The following is an 18,587-nucleotide window of genomic DNA, read 5'->3' as shown; positions in this document are numbered from 1 at the left end:
GAATGACATTTACACAGTGTTCCAACCTTTCTGGACAGATGGCTGTAAGTTTGCGGTGCAAAACGTTAACTTTTCTGAGCCTGCATCATGTTCTCTGAATCCAAAGGGAAATTCAGGGGAATTTTCATTTCTGTAGGATTTCATTATAATATTGTTATAATAACTAGAAATATACAATGCCATTAAGGCCTTCTTTGGGGAAGCTTTATGTAGGCAGTTTTTATCAATCCAAATCGAAAATTTCATGCAAAACCTTTTTGTTTTTCAAACATTGAGCAGAATTTATAATTCGTATTCTTCATCTCATAACTTTACTAATTAATATGTGAATCAAACTTGACATTCTCCTCCATGTCTAAAAAAACAAAGAAATAAAGAATTTGAATTACCGACCTTTTGGTCATCTTTTCATCACTTAAAGTGTTACAAAAGTGGAGCATTTGCTTCTTTTTAAATATTTTATTCTGCCATAACAATGCAATTTCTCAGCCGGGATTCACTTTAAAATTGCCACAAGACACATTTTATATTTACAAAGATAGTTTAATTTTCTGAGCAGATGAACAACTGAATAACTCACCACTTGTAAATGAGGAAGTTTATCAGAACTGTCTGCCGCCTAAATATGAAATGAAAGGACCCTCTAAGGAAAAGTCATACATGTCAGTGTTTTCTGCTTCTCTGAGTCGTCCGTATCCACTCAGCTGTGCTGCAGAATCGCATTTAAACTAAACATTAATTTACAAGATGATGGCTGTTAAAACAAACCTGTGCCTGCTGCAGGCTTATTTTTCCTTGTCCCCCCTACACAATAAAAATGTGCAAACGCTATTTCTGACAGATGTGTTGAAGTCTGACTTTAGCTTGATGTGAAATCTGGAAAAAGACAGTCCACTAGGGGTCAACTGGTTTAGCTAAATTCGCCCTGACTCTTGCTTGGTCCACAGCATCCAACAAGTTCTTGCTGTCCATAGCCAGGCTGTGTGCAGCAGCCAGCATCTGCTTCTTGCACTCCTCCTTTAAGGAAGTGATGGCGTTCTGCTGGGCCAGCCGCATTTTGCTGATCAGCTCCGCCATGTCGTTGTTCAGCAGCTTCTGGGTGCCTTCAATCTATAGCGATGGTAAAAGAAAAAACACCAATGGATCGGTTCATCAGCTGTGACAGATGTTCATGATGAAAGTAATGTTAACTAATTCCATTTCACTGACTCAGTTTCAGGGTCCTATGATGCAAGTTATGGATTTTGGGTGTCCCCCGCCAGAGGATTAAACATTAAATTGACTTAATTTGTGTTTGAAGAAGATTTCTGTCATTCTGCTGCATGATATACGTTACCTCAGTCCTGATAGACTCGTGTAAGGTGGGCAATATGTCATCCACACTGCGAATCAGATCTCTTAAGGCCATCCCAACAGACTGTGGGAACAGATCGATACAGAAAATGAATCAGTCAATCACTGAGGAAGTTTTGTCTTTGCATTTTTGGATTTGGCAAAATAGCAGCAACAACCTATGAAATTGAAGCAGAGGACAGGTTATTTGTCTCACCGTACTTTGACAATAGTAATATATTGGTCTGGCTCCAGCTCGGTGATGTCATTCTTGAGTTCGACAACAACTTTGACCAAGTCCATGACTGAGCGGTACACTATGTCCTCAGAGCGGTCCAGTTCAGCTGTGGGTGCAGCCTAAGGAGGAAGAAGTAATCTATCTGAATAATCAAAGTATGTATCACCTTTAAACAACGGATCACTGGACACTATCTTAAATACAGACATCCACATCATTTACGCAGGGATAATATCAGAAATTATTTAATTTTTTTAATCAAAAAACTTTATCAATCAAGATGTGCTTTGGGTCTTTTAAAAAGATGCTCCACGTGAAACTCATTGCTTTAATTACCTGCGCATTGAGCCGTGGGGGCTTCTCAGGTGGTGCTGAGGGAAACATACAAGTATGTCATGAGCCAACGAGAGGAAGAAGAAAGAGAGAATGATTGAGTGCTGGAAATTAACTTACTTACCTGTCTCACCATCAGCTACAGGAGTCTACAAAGAAAAGACAAAAAAAATGGAATTAGGAAAAAACAACTCACGTTATCTAAAAAAAAAAAAAAAATGTTGAAAGATGCATTTATAATATATGCATACATAAGTATTACGTTTAACTCTGATGTCGATCCACAGGTTTATAATCGGTAAATTTTAAATGAACACAAATTCTTTCATACAAATGTATTAACCAACATTTATTATCACTTTTCACGTGATAAAAGTCCTTTGTGTGAAAAATAACAGTTTTTCAAAAGCCCTTTCAGCCTGTTTCTGTTAAACGACTCAGTGACTTTAGCGCTTTAATAAAGAAATTGACTGCCTTGGAAATAGGCCACCTCTGAATCTGCAGAATGGCTCTTACTTGCAAAAGAAATGTGTAAGAACTCAACTGTAATTAGATCATCACGTCGATTAAAGACATTTTCACACGTACACTATCGAAATCTGAACCAGAAACCTCAAGACATCTCAGGTGTTCAGGTTTGCTTTCTGTCCCCAGAGTTCGAGCTAAACATGGAATGCAAATGTCTGCAATATTCGCTCCAGATTTCTTGCAAAATGTTTTCCACCCCGTCCCGCCGTGGGACTGAAAGTGAGTTCAACTGCCAAAGGCTGCCTCACTTCTTGAAATCGAACATTAAAATGACAGTTTTCACAGGTGAACACTAACCCCTGGAGTGGCAGTCTCCTCTGGTCCCATGGGGTCCTGAAAAAAAAAAACAGGCAGGTTCATTTTACAGATGACAGACATGGATCTTTGGAACTCATATCAAGGGGATATTTATCTTGAGACCAGTGGGGCGTCGAGGATTTGACGGGTGGTTTGATAGTTTTTAAAGGTGCCTCCAGGGTAACATTGAATTAGTGAGCAGAGGGACACAGTGACACAGGAAGGGAGTTGATAAAAGTTAATGATGCTGTTTCCCACCAGGAGTCTCTCCTCCTGCTCCAGCCACTTCTTATCCTCCCTCATCTGCTTTTTCTGATGGCGCAGAGTGTCCTGCATGTGCTGCCGCTCCTGATGCCACAGGCGCTGGGCGTCCACCCTGCTGCTTGGTTCCACTCTGGGAAACTCGCTCTCCTATGAGTTCAACACAGAGGAAACGATTAGGATGACTGAAGGTCTTAGTTGTTATCTCATTACATGCGTTGGTTTTGTATGCATACTGACTAAAACGATGTGTCTTACCCCCATGCTGCGGCGCCGAGGGGAAAGGACAGGCGGTGCGAGAGTGTTCCTGGAGTCAATGGGGGACTGATAGTCACATGGGCTGGCCAGGTCCGGTGTGCTGGCCCACATGGTGTCATTCAGCTGCACAGATACACGTGAGGAATTACAAGATTACAAAACTGAAGCCTGTCATACTGTAGGAAACAGGCATCTTTAAAGGTTATTTAAGCACATTAGTATACCTGAACGTGCTGTAGTATAAAAACGAGTTATTTTATATACTTTTCTACCTACATAGAAGACTTTCTTTGTACATGTTTACCTAGACAGTCTTAGTTTTACTGGATCTCAGTGCTGCCTTTGATACAGTTGACCACAATATATTACTCAAACAACTGGAGAACTGGGCTGGTCTTTCCGGAACTGTACTAAACTGGTTCAAAACATACTTAGAGAACAGGAAGTACTTTGTGTCAATAGGTAACTTTACATCTGAGCAGATAAGAATCACATGTGGAGTTCCCCAAGGTTCCATCCTGGGACCTCTTCTGTTTAACATCTACATGCTCCCACTGGCACAGATTATAAAAAACAACCAAATAAACTACCATAACTATGCAGATGACACACAGATGTATATAACAATGTCACCAGGAGACAGAGGGCCTGTACAGGCCCTTGGAAAATGCATTGAGGAGATTAATGACTGGATGTGCCACAACTTCCTCCAGCTAAACAAAAACAAAACTGAGGTAATTGTCTTTGGAGCCAAAGATAAACGATTGAAAGTCACCACAGAGCTTCAATCTATAAATCTAAAAACGACCGACCAGGCCAGAAATCTGGGTGTAGTGATGGACTCAGACCTAAATTTGGACAAACACATTAAGGCAATAACAAAGTCAGCCTACTATCACCTTAAGAATATATCAAGGCTAAAATATCTGATGTCTCAGCAGGACCTGGAAAAACTAGTCCATGCATTCATCTTTAGTAGGCTTGATTATTGTAATAGCATCTTTACAGGTCTGCCTAAAAAGTCAGTTAGACAACTGCAGCTCATCCAGAACTCAGCTGCTCGAGTCCTCACTAAGACCAAAAAAGTGGAGCACATCAGTCCAGCTCTGATGTCTTTACACTGGCTGCCTGTCCATCAGAGGATATACTTTAAAGTTCTGATGCTGGTCTATAAAGCTCTGAATGGTCAAGGACCAAAATACATCAGTGACCTCCTGACCCACTATGAACCTTCCAGACCCCTCAGGTCATCTGGATCCGGTTTTTATCAGTTCCCAGAGTCAAAACCAGACATGGAGAAGCTGCATTCAGCTTCTATGCTCCACATGTCTGGAACAAACTCCCAGAAAGCCTCAGATAAGCTGAAACACTCAGTGTATTTAAGTCCAGGTTGAAGACACACCTATTTTCAGCTGCATTTGAATAAGCTTGAGTTTCAAAACGGAATCATGTTTTAACTATTGATTTTATCTTTCATATATATAATTTTTTCAGATTTTATCTATTGTTCTTATTTCCTTCTTTTGTTTAAATTTTAAATCATGCTTTTTATTTCTTCTGTTTTAATGTCTCTGTGAAGCACTTTGAATCACCTTGTTGTTGAATTGTGCTGTACAAATAAACTTGCCTTGCCTTGCCTTGCCTAGAGTGTGTGAGAGTGATTGCATTCCTAACTGACAGGGGAGGTTTGCCTTAAGACAGATTTTATTCAGAAGAGTTTTAGTCAGAGACAAATTAGTCAGTTGGAGGATCAGTTAATTTTGTCAAAAAAAAAGGAAAAAATTAACAAGATCCGGACTCATCACAGAGATATCAGCAGAATGATTCGGCTGCAGAAGCATCAGCACTTTCACCCTGTACTTCACGATCTCTGATGACCTCGCCCCACTTCAGCCACCTGCACAGGCTCCAGCATCTCTTACAGCCCCCACCATAAAAACTGACACTCATCCACGGTCCTGATTCAACCGATTCCCTCTCTCTTTAGTCCCCTACTTATCGTACCCTCGGAGGGACGGCACACGGGCTGCCAACATCTGCTGAGCCTCGACTTCAGCGCACTTTTCCTGTGGTGGAAGTGGCTGGTTCCGATGGTCCGACAACTGCTGATATTAAAGAAGCCTTCGCCAAGAAATTGCACGTTTTCTGCAGCAAATTCAGCTCGACTACACATGAACTGAGACGCCTAAAAGATTTCTCCGTGTAAACTGATGGAAGAGAAAACGTGTCGCAGTACTTCGTGCATCTTGCCGTTTCCTGAATGGACTGAAACCAGAAATCATGGTGAAATGCACATGTATCACCTGGGAAAGCGTCTCTTATTGAGGCACACGCAGCGAATGCTGAAAAACTTCTGACAGGCACTCAGAGGAAGAGGGGAGAAAAGAAGGAGAAAGAACTGCACATGGCTGTGATGACGATGTTCCAAGAGGACGTGGATATGGCCGTGGAGGACGATGGCGATCATGAGATCCTGAGATCTGTTTTTACTGTGGCGAAAAAGGACATTGAGCCTTTTCAGCATTCTCAAATGGATTTAACTGCTGTCAAGATATCAGAAAGAGCCACCTGGATTCACGCCAGCCACCGCAGGAGAGTGCCAGAACCAAACTTTCTGAGCAACCTCATCACCTGTGGCATCCTGGCACTTCAGGGATGGAGTCTTTGAGTCTTCACATGTGTGATGGTATTGATAACATTTATGGTTGTGAAAGAATGACAAAAACATGGGAAATGTAGTAGAAAAATGTGTTCTTCATTGTCATTCATCTGTTTCAGATATTTTTATATTTTCTTTATGCACGATTACCTGGAGCGTGTTAGTGTGAGTGCGAGTGACAGAGGAGATATCTGGATTTGCTTTAAGAAACAGATTTCGAGTTAATGGAAGAGGTTAATCCTCCCCTAAGCACCTGCATGTTGTAAATCCATTCTTCGTTGTTCTGGAGCTCTTAAATAGTCACTGACTCTGCTCCTCACTACAGACACATGCAGATTTCATGCGGGCTTCACGGAATTCTGTAATCTGTCTGATCCCCTTTGCAAAGGTTTATGATAAATATCTGTTAAAAGACCGGTCTGAGGTCACAGTCTTTAATCGTTTCAGATTTCCACCAAAGCGTAGACCGATACTCACCGTGTTCCCAAACCACCCTGGCTTCAGTCTTGAAGGCTTCGATAGAGATAAAAACAAAAACAAAATAAAGGTAAATACATTTTTTTACATCCTAAAACATTGGCTGAAGCGAACAGGGATTCATACCTTGGGAGGAGGTTCAGTAAAGTTAAACTTGGGTTCAAAATATTTGGTGGAGCGTGCTCTGTCTCTTTCCCTCTCGACATCCTGCTCCTTCTCCATCTTCTGGACGTCACTGAGAAGACGTGAGACAACAGTTTGCATCACATCTTTGTGAAAGCACGCACGGCGCTTATGATATTTAGCAGTAGGTTACAACAGAGATGCTTTTTAAAAGTTAACCACAAGGTGAGCTGGTGTGTCCTGACTTCCTCATCCACACCGAGCTTCTCCATAAAAGGGCCTCAGTCCATTTGTAGTCTGTGTGACCAGTCGTTTTATTGCATCCCATAAACAAGTACCTGATTTTAAACGCGAGCTCGGTGAAACTGGGTCTCTCTCTGGGATCGTAGGACCAGCAGCGCGTCATGAGTGAGTACAGAGCAGGAGGGCAGTTGTCCGGTTTGGGCAGCCTGATGCCCTGCTCAAGCTGGTTGATCACGTCTCTATTCTCCAGCCAGAAAAACGGCTGCTGGCCGCGGCTCATGATCTCCCACACGCACACAGCTGCGGAGCGACACAGAAACGACAAAAACAAGTTTGGATACGCTCGCCCCAGTAATCCAGTTTCCAGCATGGAATTCTGCGATAAGAGCACCGAAAGACAGTTAAGCGGCACAGATATAGATCAGTGCATTAGGAGAGATAAACCAACAGTACGGAGGCCTTTGTGATCACGAGGACCAGGACAACCCAGTGGTGTCACGCAAAATGTTTTAAAAACCCAAACAAAACGTAGGCTTTACATTGTTCACTAACAGAAAGCTGCAACTACAGTTTTCCTGCATTGTATACAGGTAAAAGGATTATGATGTTTGGGTCTTAGTTCATTGTTTCAATGTTGTTTGCCTCACTCTCTAAACTCCACACCAGTTCAAACAGATCTTACTATGTCATAAAGTAACGCAGTGCTCCTTTGGGTCAATGATTAACCGGTCACCTGCCATTTTCCATGTGGGAGTTTTTTTCTTACTTTCTGCCCTGCACTCCGACATGTAACCGTGCTGTGGAAAGTTAAAGCATCACAAGCTCACCAAACATCCAGACATCACTGGCTGAGGTGAAGCGTCTGAAGTTGATGGATTCTGGGGCCATCCACTTGATTGGTAACCGAGTAACAGACGCTGCAAAGAAATAAGACGTCATGATGTCAGTATTTCAAACAAGGATGCTCACCAGCTCATTACAATTTCCCTCCTTTATTTTCTACATAAACTAACAATGATGTATATCAGACTGCCTGCCCCGTGGTTCTCTAACTTTAAAGGTAATCTATTAATCAGCTGTTACCTTTGTAGTATTCTTCATCCTCTATGTATCTTGACAGACCAAAGTCTCCGAGCTTGACACAGTCCGGGCTGGCGACTAACACGTTACGGACCGCAATGTCTCTGAGATGGGACCAAAACAAAGTGAAGTTCAAAGGTTGCTGCCGGTGCAGAGGAAGATAAAGCAGGAACGTTCCAGCTCACACACACAGCCTGACACAACGCACGAAACTAAAACTAAGACAAGAGGAGTGTTTACATTTTTTTCCTCGGACGTAAAAACATTTACTTCCTTTCCGAGTGTTTTCCCTTCACGGAAGCTTTTTTCCTGCCATTTGCCAACTTTCTGTAATATTGAATCTCAGCATCAGCATTCCAAGCTTAAGGATTAAAAACTTTTCTCAGTCCTCCTTTACGTGTCAATTCTATTTTAAACCGGCTCACAGCTGCCACCGTCTATGTGGGAGCATTTTATTCAGCCTGTCCATGTGAGATTAAAGTGACATTTTTACTCTGAACAGCAGGCCGTTAAACACCCGAGAGCTCAGTGTAAAAATGAGCTGCTGAAAGGAGTTTGGGTATCACCGGAAAATGAATGAAAGATTAACACCTTTTTAATTGCTTTATGCTAGCAGTGGAACCAGGATGCATAGACAACAGTTATCAGACACTTATTTACTGAGTCATTTTCTTTAAAACAGGTAATTGGATGATTACAGGCTAAGGCTTTCAGAAACAATGCATGAGTTTGTTAACAAAGAAAACATGATCACACAGTTAAAATTAAATTAAAAACAGAAACTTGGATTTATTTTCTCAGTCTGACTGTGAATATTTAATTTATTATTAGCTTTACTTTGTAATGGATCTCCAATGTCTCTGTGCACGTGGATGAGTTCATTTTTTTGTGATAGGGAACAGCTTATGGAGCATACTGGTCACTTAAAGCAACACTGACATAGCCTGCTGACCCTCACTCAAACAAAATGCAGCTGCTAAAATAACTTCATCTTTGCAAACTTGGCAGATAAAAGCAAAAAAACTCATAATACCAATGGAGCTTTTCGCCCCCATCCCTCACCTGTGCACCATGCTGAGCCCTTCGAGGTAGACGAGGGCTTTGCAGATCTGCAAGCTGAACAGCACCAGAGTCATGTTTGTCAGCTTGTTTTTGTTCTCGGTCAGGTAGTTTCCGAGCTGCAGGAATGTCAGTGATATTATCAGCTGGGCAGTAAATCACTTATTCAGCATCAGCACTGACATTCAGCAGTTGCACTGAGGTAAAAAAAACATAAATACTGAGTCTGTCAGCTACAACAACATCTCTTTTGATACTTCTATCAACAGCGGTTGGCACAAACCTCTCCGAACTGATAGAGCTCCATGACGATCCACACGGGATCGTCCTCGATGATTCCAATCAACTTGACGATGTGAGGATGGTCGAGTTTCTTCATAATTACTGGCAAACACACAAAGTTCCCAATTATCCAATGTGTCCCTCATTGTTATTGTTGCCCCTGTCATTGGACAGCCCTCGGCGACGCTACGGTTCTTGTTGTGAACCTGTTTTTGTCTATGTACCTGCTTCACTCATGAATTTCTCCATTACGTCGGGCGAGCAGTCCTTGCAGGTCTTCACCGCCACGTTAACCCTTTCGCCATTCTGTCCAATGAAGCAATCAAAACAAAAGACAGTGACGGTGACACAGGCGTTTTGTTTCCCACTCTGCATTGTTGTTGGCGTTATTTCTCTCGGCCGTCGCCGTGGACACAGACTTACAGCTTTTTTGTACATTCCATCGTAGACTTCGCCAAAAAACCCCTCGCCAAGAATCCGTCCCTGAACGACGTCACTTCGATCAATCCCATACTTCACCACTAGGGAACAACGGCGACATTTGTCTTAAAAAAAAAAAAAAACTAGTGTTGTTCTACCACAGCCCGGATTATTAACTCCATACAAACCTGATCTGGGCCTGTCATCGAGAATCTCACAGTATATGTCAGAACCTGAAAACGGAAAAGAGAGCTGCCTCCAGTCAACAGGATTTTTTTTCTTGGTGAAACGTGCAGTGCAGAATGTGTGTTGGCTCACCCATGCTGTGCCTACTGGAGCTGGGCTCTGTGCTGCTCCGGAGAAAAGGCAGAACGAGAGAAAGTACTGATCATAAATGTTTCAAGTTATGGCTCCGCAGAGCACCAAAAGAATGAGTCAACAAAACAGCCACTCACATTGTGGGAATATCAGGCAGGGAAGTCCGTGCACCCTTAGCATCTGCAGCAGAATTAATTATGAGTGTCAAAATACAGTCTAAAACAAGGTTAATGAAGCATGAAATTCTTATCTGGATGCCATCTGTTGTCAGTCTTAACACCAGTTATGTTGGGAAAAACAGCAGAAGTTGCTGAGTCGCACACACCTCGGTTTGGTCTGTAAATAACGCTGTCATCTGTGTCATTTTCCAGACGGCAGTATCCATCAATAAGATCCATCATATTCTCCGCCATAGGCACAGCGGCCACACTGATCGACAGGCGCTATGCAAGAGCACACAAAGGTGTGACATGTGAGCAAATGTGCTCGGTTTTTTTTGCCGGTTTTTAAACACAGAGTACTATACATGAAGGATGTTGTTGCTCTTACTTGTCTGGCGCCTTCTATGTCGAGGTTGAGGATCGCCTTGCTGTCGCTTTGCGGTAAGCATTGTACTTTCTTGATCTGTTTAAAGTCCGCTAGAAACACAGCCTGTGGCACAAAAGCATGGATGGCAACACGTTTAACTGCGATAATAACGTCGCAGGTTTCCCGCTGACGGCTTTGAACACAACATTTCCGACCACAGCATGTTGAGACTTCAAGATACGCGATGGTGGATTAAGCTAGAAAGAGTGAATTAATGTGTCTGACTTTCCAGAATAGAACAATGCTAGTTTCTGGAGATATATGTTGAGAATGTGTCGTGGTATGGTAGTGATTCCTTTCCCTATTGCTTTTTCTTTCATTCAGGTGTGTCATGTTTACAAAAATACCAGAAAACAGTAGAAAGCAGCGTGAAGGCCAGCGATAGTGGCCAGTGTGAGAATTTTTTGATATATTTATCCCTAAGCCTGCAGCTGAATGGCACTTAATGGCACATAACTTGTTGAATGAACACGGAAGCAGTCTGCACACAATCGTATGGCTTTAATTCAGCATTAAGGAATGCTGTTGTTTCAGCCAATTATATTTGGCTGAATCGACATAAATAACAGGCTTTGGAATAATGATATTTTTTTTTTAACCAGTAGGCTACATTAAATTGATCCTACTGAAGTAAAAACGGTGTACATCGCATTATTAAAGGAGACGTTTTTATCCAAAGTGACTTGGAGTGTCTTACATTTGCCCGGCCAGCATATATTACACAGGATTTGTTTGTGCTTACATAATTACTTTGAAGAAATCATGCAAAAAAACCTGAACTCGTAAACGATACTATGTATGTGAGAATATTTCTATTTAGTCAATTAAAAATGTGCCCTTGTTGATTAGAGAGGGTTAATTATGCAGCTGAGATGCCAAAGAGCTGCAGAAGCAACTATAGGAACAAGATGTCTACTTGATAGGTCACAGTCTCACGTGGGAAAAGGGGCTAAAAACTGTGTGATTTGTGGTGTTAACATCTCCGCAGATGGGAGCTGAAACTGATAAGTACATGAGACTTAACAGTTATTCGACGTGCGACTTGGGATGGAAGCCAGATGTTCAAGGGCGGGCTAATAGTCCAGAATACAACGTCTGGGCGAGAGCACTTTCTAAATGTTCTCATTCAGTGCACGGCAGGTTTTAGGAGATGACAATGAAGAAAGAAAAGTTATCGCTGCATTGCTGCTTTCCTTTTCGCTTTCTACTGTTCTCTAAGTGTGACGTCCACAAGTGTCAGCGAGAAGAAAATAAATCATCTTGGTAAAACTTCACAGAGCTTACTGCCGAGTCCTTCTGGGTGCGCTGACGAATGCCCCTCCCACCGATGACCAACTCCACGGACAGACTCCAGCCTTGCTGTTGACAAGCAAAAATCATTTGCGGCCTCAATATATCAAAAATAACTGCCTGACAGCAGCACAATTTATGGATTTAGAGCCCTTCATTATCAGCTGCTACCCACCACGAGTTCACACGGGAAGACCTCTTCATCAAAGTTGTTAAATTCCTTGAGGGTCTCGAAAAACTTAATCATGCAGTCATCCTCCTTTAGTGTTGCGTACTGCTGAAATGTTTGCTGGATCAGCTTCCGCAGCTGCCTCGACTGGATCGCAAAACCACAAAAATTCAAAGGAGTTAGAACGAAAGCGGTGACTGTCTTGTGCCCCAGCTGACAACAAGTAAATTCACGGGAGCTTGTCAAGACAGGACGCGCGTTAAATCACTGCCGAGAGCTGCCGTCGTGTGCAGGGGAGATTTACCTTCATGCTGTTAATCAGCTGCTGTGGAAAGAAAAGGTCCAGGCCCACATCTTTTCTAAATTAAGAACAAATCACAGATAAACCACGGACATTCAATAAGCTCAAGGCTCACTTTCAACCCGTGCCCTGTCAGTTCCAAAGGAATCATAAATCAAAGTCCACCACGAGAATCAGAGTTGAAAGGCTTTTACCCGAAAACGGACACATATGAGTGTTGATACTGTGTAGAGAGTAGAAGCTTACTCTAGCAGCTCAAAGTTAGATTTCTTCTCAAGTCCTTTTGCATTCATGTCTTTATAGAACCGCCTGTGAAAACGGAGGGGAAAGAGATTATCGACTATCGAACAAACCCTTCACACAAATGTGACTCATTTCAATCATTTACACAGAACACACAGACTTGAATTCAGCCAATTCGATCACCTCGCACTCACACAGAGCGGAGGAATGCGGTGACTCACCTGATCTCCAAGCAACCGAGCTGCAGCGCCATCCCGTCACTGACCTTACTGGCATGATACTGCATGTAGTCACTGCGCACCTGTCGAGAAGCGTTAACAACCGTCAAACGGAGAAAGACGCCGGCGAGCGCCACCGTCCTCACAGTCTGTCACATTTTTAGACAGCTTCTTTTCTTCCCAGGCCTGTCCAACCCCCCCGATTCATTCAAGCTTCTCATTTCTGTGCCTCTACTATTCTCCTATTAACTGTAAAGCACTTCATACACGACATGGAGAGAATTCGGTACCTGGTGGTAAAAATACAGGAACGTTGATCTGTCGTCTTTGAACTTTTCCAGGAAATTCACAGGAATGTATCTGATCCGAAGGTCATACCTGCAGCCGAGAAGAAAGCAAACATCTCTGCAGGGTCTCAGGCAAATGATAACACTGAAGCCTTTTACTCTGCGACATAAAATCACACCAACATCCAAGCAATTTATCGGCACCTCCACTCAGCCTCCACGTGATGGCTCTCGTAGCGCTGCTCCACCTCGCTTACGGTCAGATCAGGGTGGAGCCAGTGAAGTTCCTCTGACTTCAAGTGCTTTAGCATGAGACCGTAGCATCCCGTTAGTTCAACATTTGGCCCCAATCGGCCACTGGCAAGAATCGAACGAATGATGGCCTGAGGGAGAAAGAATGCGAAAGCTCAGCTTCGTCGTTGATATTTTGTCATATTTCCACTCATTGCAATCTGTGGCAGACAAGGATACTCTAACATGACGAAGTCGAGCGCTGGAAATAACATCTTCAGTGTGTGTTATTGTACATCGGTGAAAACTGAGACAGAGCGTTGGGAAAGACTGGGATTAATTGTTCAGGGATAAGCGATTTGCCCATTTCCCAGAATGCCGAGCGGGCCAAATAAAACATCACCCTGACGAAACGACCACAGAAAAACATTCCAGCTTTCATCCTCGTATTTCTTTGACTTCTCACCCTGATTTGCCAGGCGCTGTCACATTTGACCAGCTTGAAGTTCTTTCCCAGGTTGTTGTTGGTGCAGAAGCAAACTTTGAGGATTTTTACTGGACCTCCATCCCCAGAGAACGGCGCTTCAGGGCTGGGCTCCGAGCCACTTTCCCTCGGACTGGGCACCTTCCAGGACAGGGTGTCGCCGGACATCACCTCGTACATTGTCACAGTTGGGTTGGCGTCATATCCGCATCATCCTTTCAACAGACAGAAGAAAAAACCCTCAAATTAAGGAAAAACTCTTTTTTTTCCCTCCTATAAATTGAGCTTGATTTTTAAGTCTGGAATCCGAGAGAAGACCCACAAAGACAATCCGTCTCATCATAGGACACTATGTTCTATGACTTGCTTCATCTAAATACTACAGTCATGCTTACGCTCCACATTCAGCCTGTGATCTTGTGCCATGTGGCACTGATGATTCACGACATCTGAAAATCACAATCCTTCCAAACTTGTGATTTCAATGAGCCGCGTGATTCATCAAGCAAAACCGGAGTGGTGTACCGACTTGTATCATCTGCTGTGAATCAACCATGAAAAACAAGTCTTTTGGTGTAAAAAAAAAAAAAAAAAAAAAAAAAGGTTCGCCAGCTAACATTTCATTTCAAGGCAAAATGTCATTCCTCTGGCTGTCACTTCCACACTGAAAATGCGATATGTAAGCGACAGCGAGAGGTATTTAACCATTCAACAGGCTACCACACAACACTTCTCTTACAGGAAAATGATCAAACTCTTGAGAATCTTAATGTGAAAGACGGCTGAAAGGACTGATATCTGTTTACTGAGCTGTAGCCAGTTAGCACATTAGTTAACAGTTGTACAAGGACTGAAAACAGGGAAACAACTAGTCCCGTCTGTCAGAAGAGGGCAAATTCTGCCTCTTTGCACCTGCAAGAGCACTACCTTGTTATAAAATGACTTAAGAAAGAATTTAGAGCGCCCCACTTTTGCAATCTTGTTGAAAATTTAGCTTAAATGTATCATTTGTACATTTTCTTTCCATCAATCTATGCTCAGTAATCAGTAAAAACATGCATTTAGAGACTTTAGCAAATGCACTATCGTATCCCATGATATCTAAATCTGAAATCTCTCATTCTTAAAAGCATTCCCACAGACCCATAATTCATTACTTTGCCTCTTTGGTTGCACACATTGGTCCCCGAACACAATCAGATTGGAAGCGTCTATAGAGAGCCCTCTTTAAGGCTGTTCTTCTGATGCGTTTCTTTGGCCTCACAAGTCAGAGCTCAGAGCTGGGAACAACATCACATCACAGAGTCCACCGTGTTTCAGATGAATCAGCACGACGTGTACGACTGATTTAACAGGATTCAAACTGACTTAAGTGCTAATAAAGTGTTTATTTCTGCAACTATCCCCACTTTTTGTGGATTGGCTCGCTTTTGAAGTGGGAACATGTGAATTTCCTCAGACTTTTCGAGAGAAAAAAGCCCCTAACTTTGGGCCATTCCAGTTTACTTTTCCTCCTGGGAACTTGGCAATCACAACTTCTGAGTTCATAAGGTAGTGAATTCATATATTAAAAATTTTTCTCCATGAAAAACTTAAGTGTGATGACCAAAAAGGATCAATTTTAGTCGATCTTTTCACAAGAGTTCACACTGCTTGTATGTGAAAACCTTCATTTTCAGAGTAGCAACAAAAGCTGTGAAATAAACCAAGTGATAAAGGAAAGATTGAGTATTTTACACTGAAATATAAAGGGGTTGAAGAAGCACATAAAAGCTGAACCTTTTGCAGTTTCTTAGTAAAATTATGAGTTACTTTTCATCACCTCCACCACTTGTCAAGTTGTTTTCTCAAAGTTCAACAGAAGTCAGCATTTAAAGGGCCTATTTCTCTCATTTTTCCTCCAGAGGATTATATCACGGGACTCCTTTAGCTACATAAACTCACAATAATATTCTTAATCTCCTGTTCCACCGATGATTTCCTCACGTCTAACTACACCCTCATGTGAAATGAGAGGGGATTCCTCTCCGGCCACCTGGCTGAAACAAACATGGTGACAGTTGGTGACTGTAAATATTGGCAAAAACCTTATCATGCAGCTGTCTAATAACACACCTGGAACCCGTCCTCCCTGTTAGAAGAGCGGAAAACCTGCAGATCTTCACTTGATATCACAGAGAAGCAGAAGCAACCAACAAGTAAAGAAAACCTTTCTCTGAAATCCACTCAGAGCAGTTGCTACCTTGAGAGCCGCACTGTAAGAGCAAGCAACATGCTTAAAGCAGCCCTGAAAAAAACACGTACTGTAGCTTCAAGATGAACCCACCTCACCACACCAGACATAAGGAAAGAGCCTTTTAAACAGCATCACTGGAACTCCATGCTGTCGGTCTCCGCTGTGAGGGTGCCGAGCTGTGTTAGTTTTTCTCTGGGCTTTTCTGCCGCTGTCGGCTTGTGTTTTGTTAGCCTGAGGCCACAAATTCCCCAGCAGGGCCGCGCGGGACGGGTGTGTTTGTGTGTTAAGTGTGTGCAATGAGGAAGGGAGAATGGGGGAGAGAGGGGAGAGAAGATTGTGAGGAGTGTGAAGCGCGGGCGGCTCGTTGCACCATCACCTGGGTGTGGGCGGCCTGACAAGAGGAGGTTCAGAAGACAGAGTGAGGTTTAAAAAAAAAAAAACACTGAGGAGGACTGGATGTACGAATACTTTTCCCGGATCATGTGGTAGAAGGACGCACACAGCAATAGTACTGCCAAATTATCTATACTTTATCTATATCTTGTGTCTCTAAGAGAGAAAGATTAACGGTGTGGCTTATTACGCAGTAATAATTCTCAGTACAATGCAAAGCAAGGGAGAAAATAACCCCCAAAAAAGTATCTTAATGAGTGGATAAATAGCCATTGCTGAAGCAAAGAGCTGCGTGACGTAAACAGAAAGGATGCGCAGGTTCTCTGCAAATGGCCAGAGTTGTTGCGACTGCGTGGAGTTGGCCTCTGACTCGCAAATCTGCTGAAACACAGACCTCGGTGAAAAGAACTTATTTGATAACCGTGATCACCATTTCCTGACATGACGAAATATTAATGTGCTAATCAAAAAAAAAAGTGAGCCACAAACTAATCAACAATGAAGTTCATCATTGCCTGCAGTCTTCGATCAGATATGTATCTACATCTTGCCCAATGTAAACGTTGATGTTTACTCAACTTTATGCTTTTTATAGTATATAGTCGTTTTTTTCTTTTTTCTTTTTTGAGACCCAGGGTGAGTGAACTAACTCTTTCAACACTCCGTCACAACAGAAGCCTCGGTGGGACAATAAGTATGAAGACTCTTTAAGCAGACATTTCCGGAAGAGACAGCTCCACCGTGGAAGTCCCTGCTTCTTTTTTCTTTTCTTTTTTTTTTTAACGGTCGTGTTGTGCTGAAGACGCAGAGCAGCTGCTCGACGAGACTGCGAACGAGGATGAAATTCCTCAGGGGCTGGTGGAGAAGCAAGAGCTTTAAAACAAGGCTGCGCTTGAGGAAAGAGGACGCTCACGTGCACAGAGCGGCTTCAGTCAGTTTGTATTGTAGCACGTGCCCACCACACGCAGCTGGGAAAGGTCTGAAAGATTGTTAACGTTTTCCTTCGTTCTTCATCTACCAACGTACAACAATGACCGAAAATAACTGGAAAAAGTATCCATGCACCATTTTGCGGTCAAACTTTTGACAGCCCCACATATGTATTGGTCCATATGTCAATATCAACATCAATATATTTATGTTTTTGAAAACTGCTGTGAGGAAATACATGTTTCTGAATGTTCCCTTATGATCCAAAATGCTTATCATCAACATTAAAAATAAAGAAAAAACTCCAGTCCACGAGCTACGCCTTTGAACACAGTGTCCTGTCTTGTCCTTCTTAGCAAACTGCACAGTGGCGCAACGAAAGCCGGAATCTGTTAAGACACGCAGCCCTGACAGTTCAGGTATCCATTCCATCCACACACGTTATCAGATGCCGTTTCTGGCTAATTTACAGTCTTTTGATGACCGAATTATCTGATTATCAACGTCCGCGTCGCTTTAAATGTGTTTTCCTTAGTGTTTGTAAAAAATGTGCGTTTATAAAAGTTTGTTTTTGATATAAAATAAAAAAAAAGAAAAGAAACTTACTCTGGTGCATCAGTTGGAACTCTAAGGCAGCGCTAGCGCGTCATTGAAAAAGGTGTGTTTTGCTTCTTTCGTTGTGCTGCAAAGAGCAAAGTTGTGCTGGGGGTCTGCATATTGCAGCGTCATGACCCCAGGCGCTGGAATGCGGCTGGCTGCTTCCTCACCTGCACAGACATGCTTTGATGGTGAACGAAGTTCTCCGTGTGGGAGAAAAACAGCACCCAGTGTCTCCCAGAGCGCCAGAAGAATCGGCTTATCTTGTGAAATCCAAACTGCACGAGGGCGTCAAAAAGCCAAACCTGGCAACATCCAGCATTGCTCTTAAATTAAGATAAATAAAATAAAAAAGACGTATGTGTTTATGACCTGTTCAACCTGAACTTTAACGTCCATGAATGTGGTTTCGGAGATTTGACTGCAAGCACTTGCACAAACGCTCGAAACACTGCAAATCTCCGAGGTGGCACAAACCTGTTAATCACCAATTCATCTGGAGCCTTACCTGATTCAGACTGAACTCCTCCAAGAACAAAAAGCTTGACGCAAAGTATATATAATCCCTCCTGGAGGGTCCAGGCCTAACAGTCCGTCTCCCTGACAGTCGAGCTGAAGGTGGCAGGTGGCCACTCCCTCACCTCCGCAGTCTTGAGACAAGGTGGGTCCACTTCCTTATTTTGAGAATCTCATGTTCTCTCGGCCAATGCAC

At 42.8% G+C, this 18,587-nt stretch overlaps 1 protein-coding gene across 1 annotated transcript; it reads right to left on the bottom strand.

The window, feature by feature from the left end:
* Nucleotides 1-522: 522 nt before the first annotated feature.
* Nucleotides 523-15,762, bottom strand: ptk2bb (protein tyrosine kinase 2 beta, b). The gene is made up of 31 exons (XM_072361868.1): nt 15,664-15,762; nt 13,702-13,934; nt 13,209-13,387; nt 13,008-13,095; nt 12,721-12,800; nt 12,503-12,565; nt 12,260-12,314; nt 11,962-12,102; nt 11,781-11,855; nt 10,458-10,559; nt 10,234-10,351; nt 10,046-10,088; nt 9,909-9,940; nt 9,779-9,823; nt 9,594-9,691; nt 9,395-9,476; nt 9,172-9,272; nt 8,892-9,007; nt 7,833-7,933; nt 7,577-7,666; nt 6,845-7,049; nt 6,510-6,618; nt 6,384-6,419; nt 3,248-3,370; nt 2,987-3,139; nt 2,729-2,764; nt 2,028-2,052; nt 1,907-1,941; nt 1,555-1,689; nt 1,337-1,417; nt 523-1,110 (listed from the first exon to the last, which is right to left on the bottom strand). The coding sequence occupies exons 2-31, from the start codon at nt 13,897-13,899 to the stop codon at nt 895-897; spliced, it is 2,961 nt and encodes a 986-aa protein (XP_072217969.1). The 5' UTR covers nt 13,900-13,934; nt 15,664-15,762; the 3' UTR covers nt 523-894.
* Nucleotides 15,763-18,587: the final 2,825 nt, after the last annotated feature.

The sequence above is a fragment of the Leuresthes tenuis genome, unplaced genomic scaffold (assembly GCF_036924035.1).
Source record: "Leuresthes tenuis unplaced genomic scaffold, fLeuTen1.0.hap1 SCAF_13, whole genome shotgun sequence".
Classification (NCBI taxonomy): domain Eukaryota; kingdom Metazoa; phylum Chordata; class Actinopteri; order Atheriniformes; family Atherinopsidae; genus Leuresthes; species Leuresthes tenuis.
This window is presented reverse-complemented; position numbering and strand designations above follow the sequence as displayed.

What these genes read in the sequence shown, in the direction of transcription:
- ptk2bb (XM_072361868.1), bottom strand. Translation starts at nt 13,899, where the DNA reads ATGTACGAGGTGATGTCCGGCGACACCCTGTCCTGGAAGGTGCCCAGT. An exon ending in TCTTCCCGTGTGAACTCGTG is followed by an intron (nt 11,856 to 11,961) that starts GTGGGTAGCAGC and finishes GCTTGTCAACAG; the next exon opens with CAAGGCTGGAGTCTGTCCGT. An exon ending in ACGAGTCTATCAGGACTGAG is followed by an intron (nt 1,111 to 1,336) that starts GTAACGTATATC and finishes CCATCGCTATAG; the next exon opens with ATTGAAGGCACCCAGAAGCT.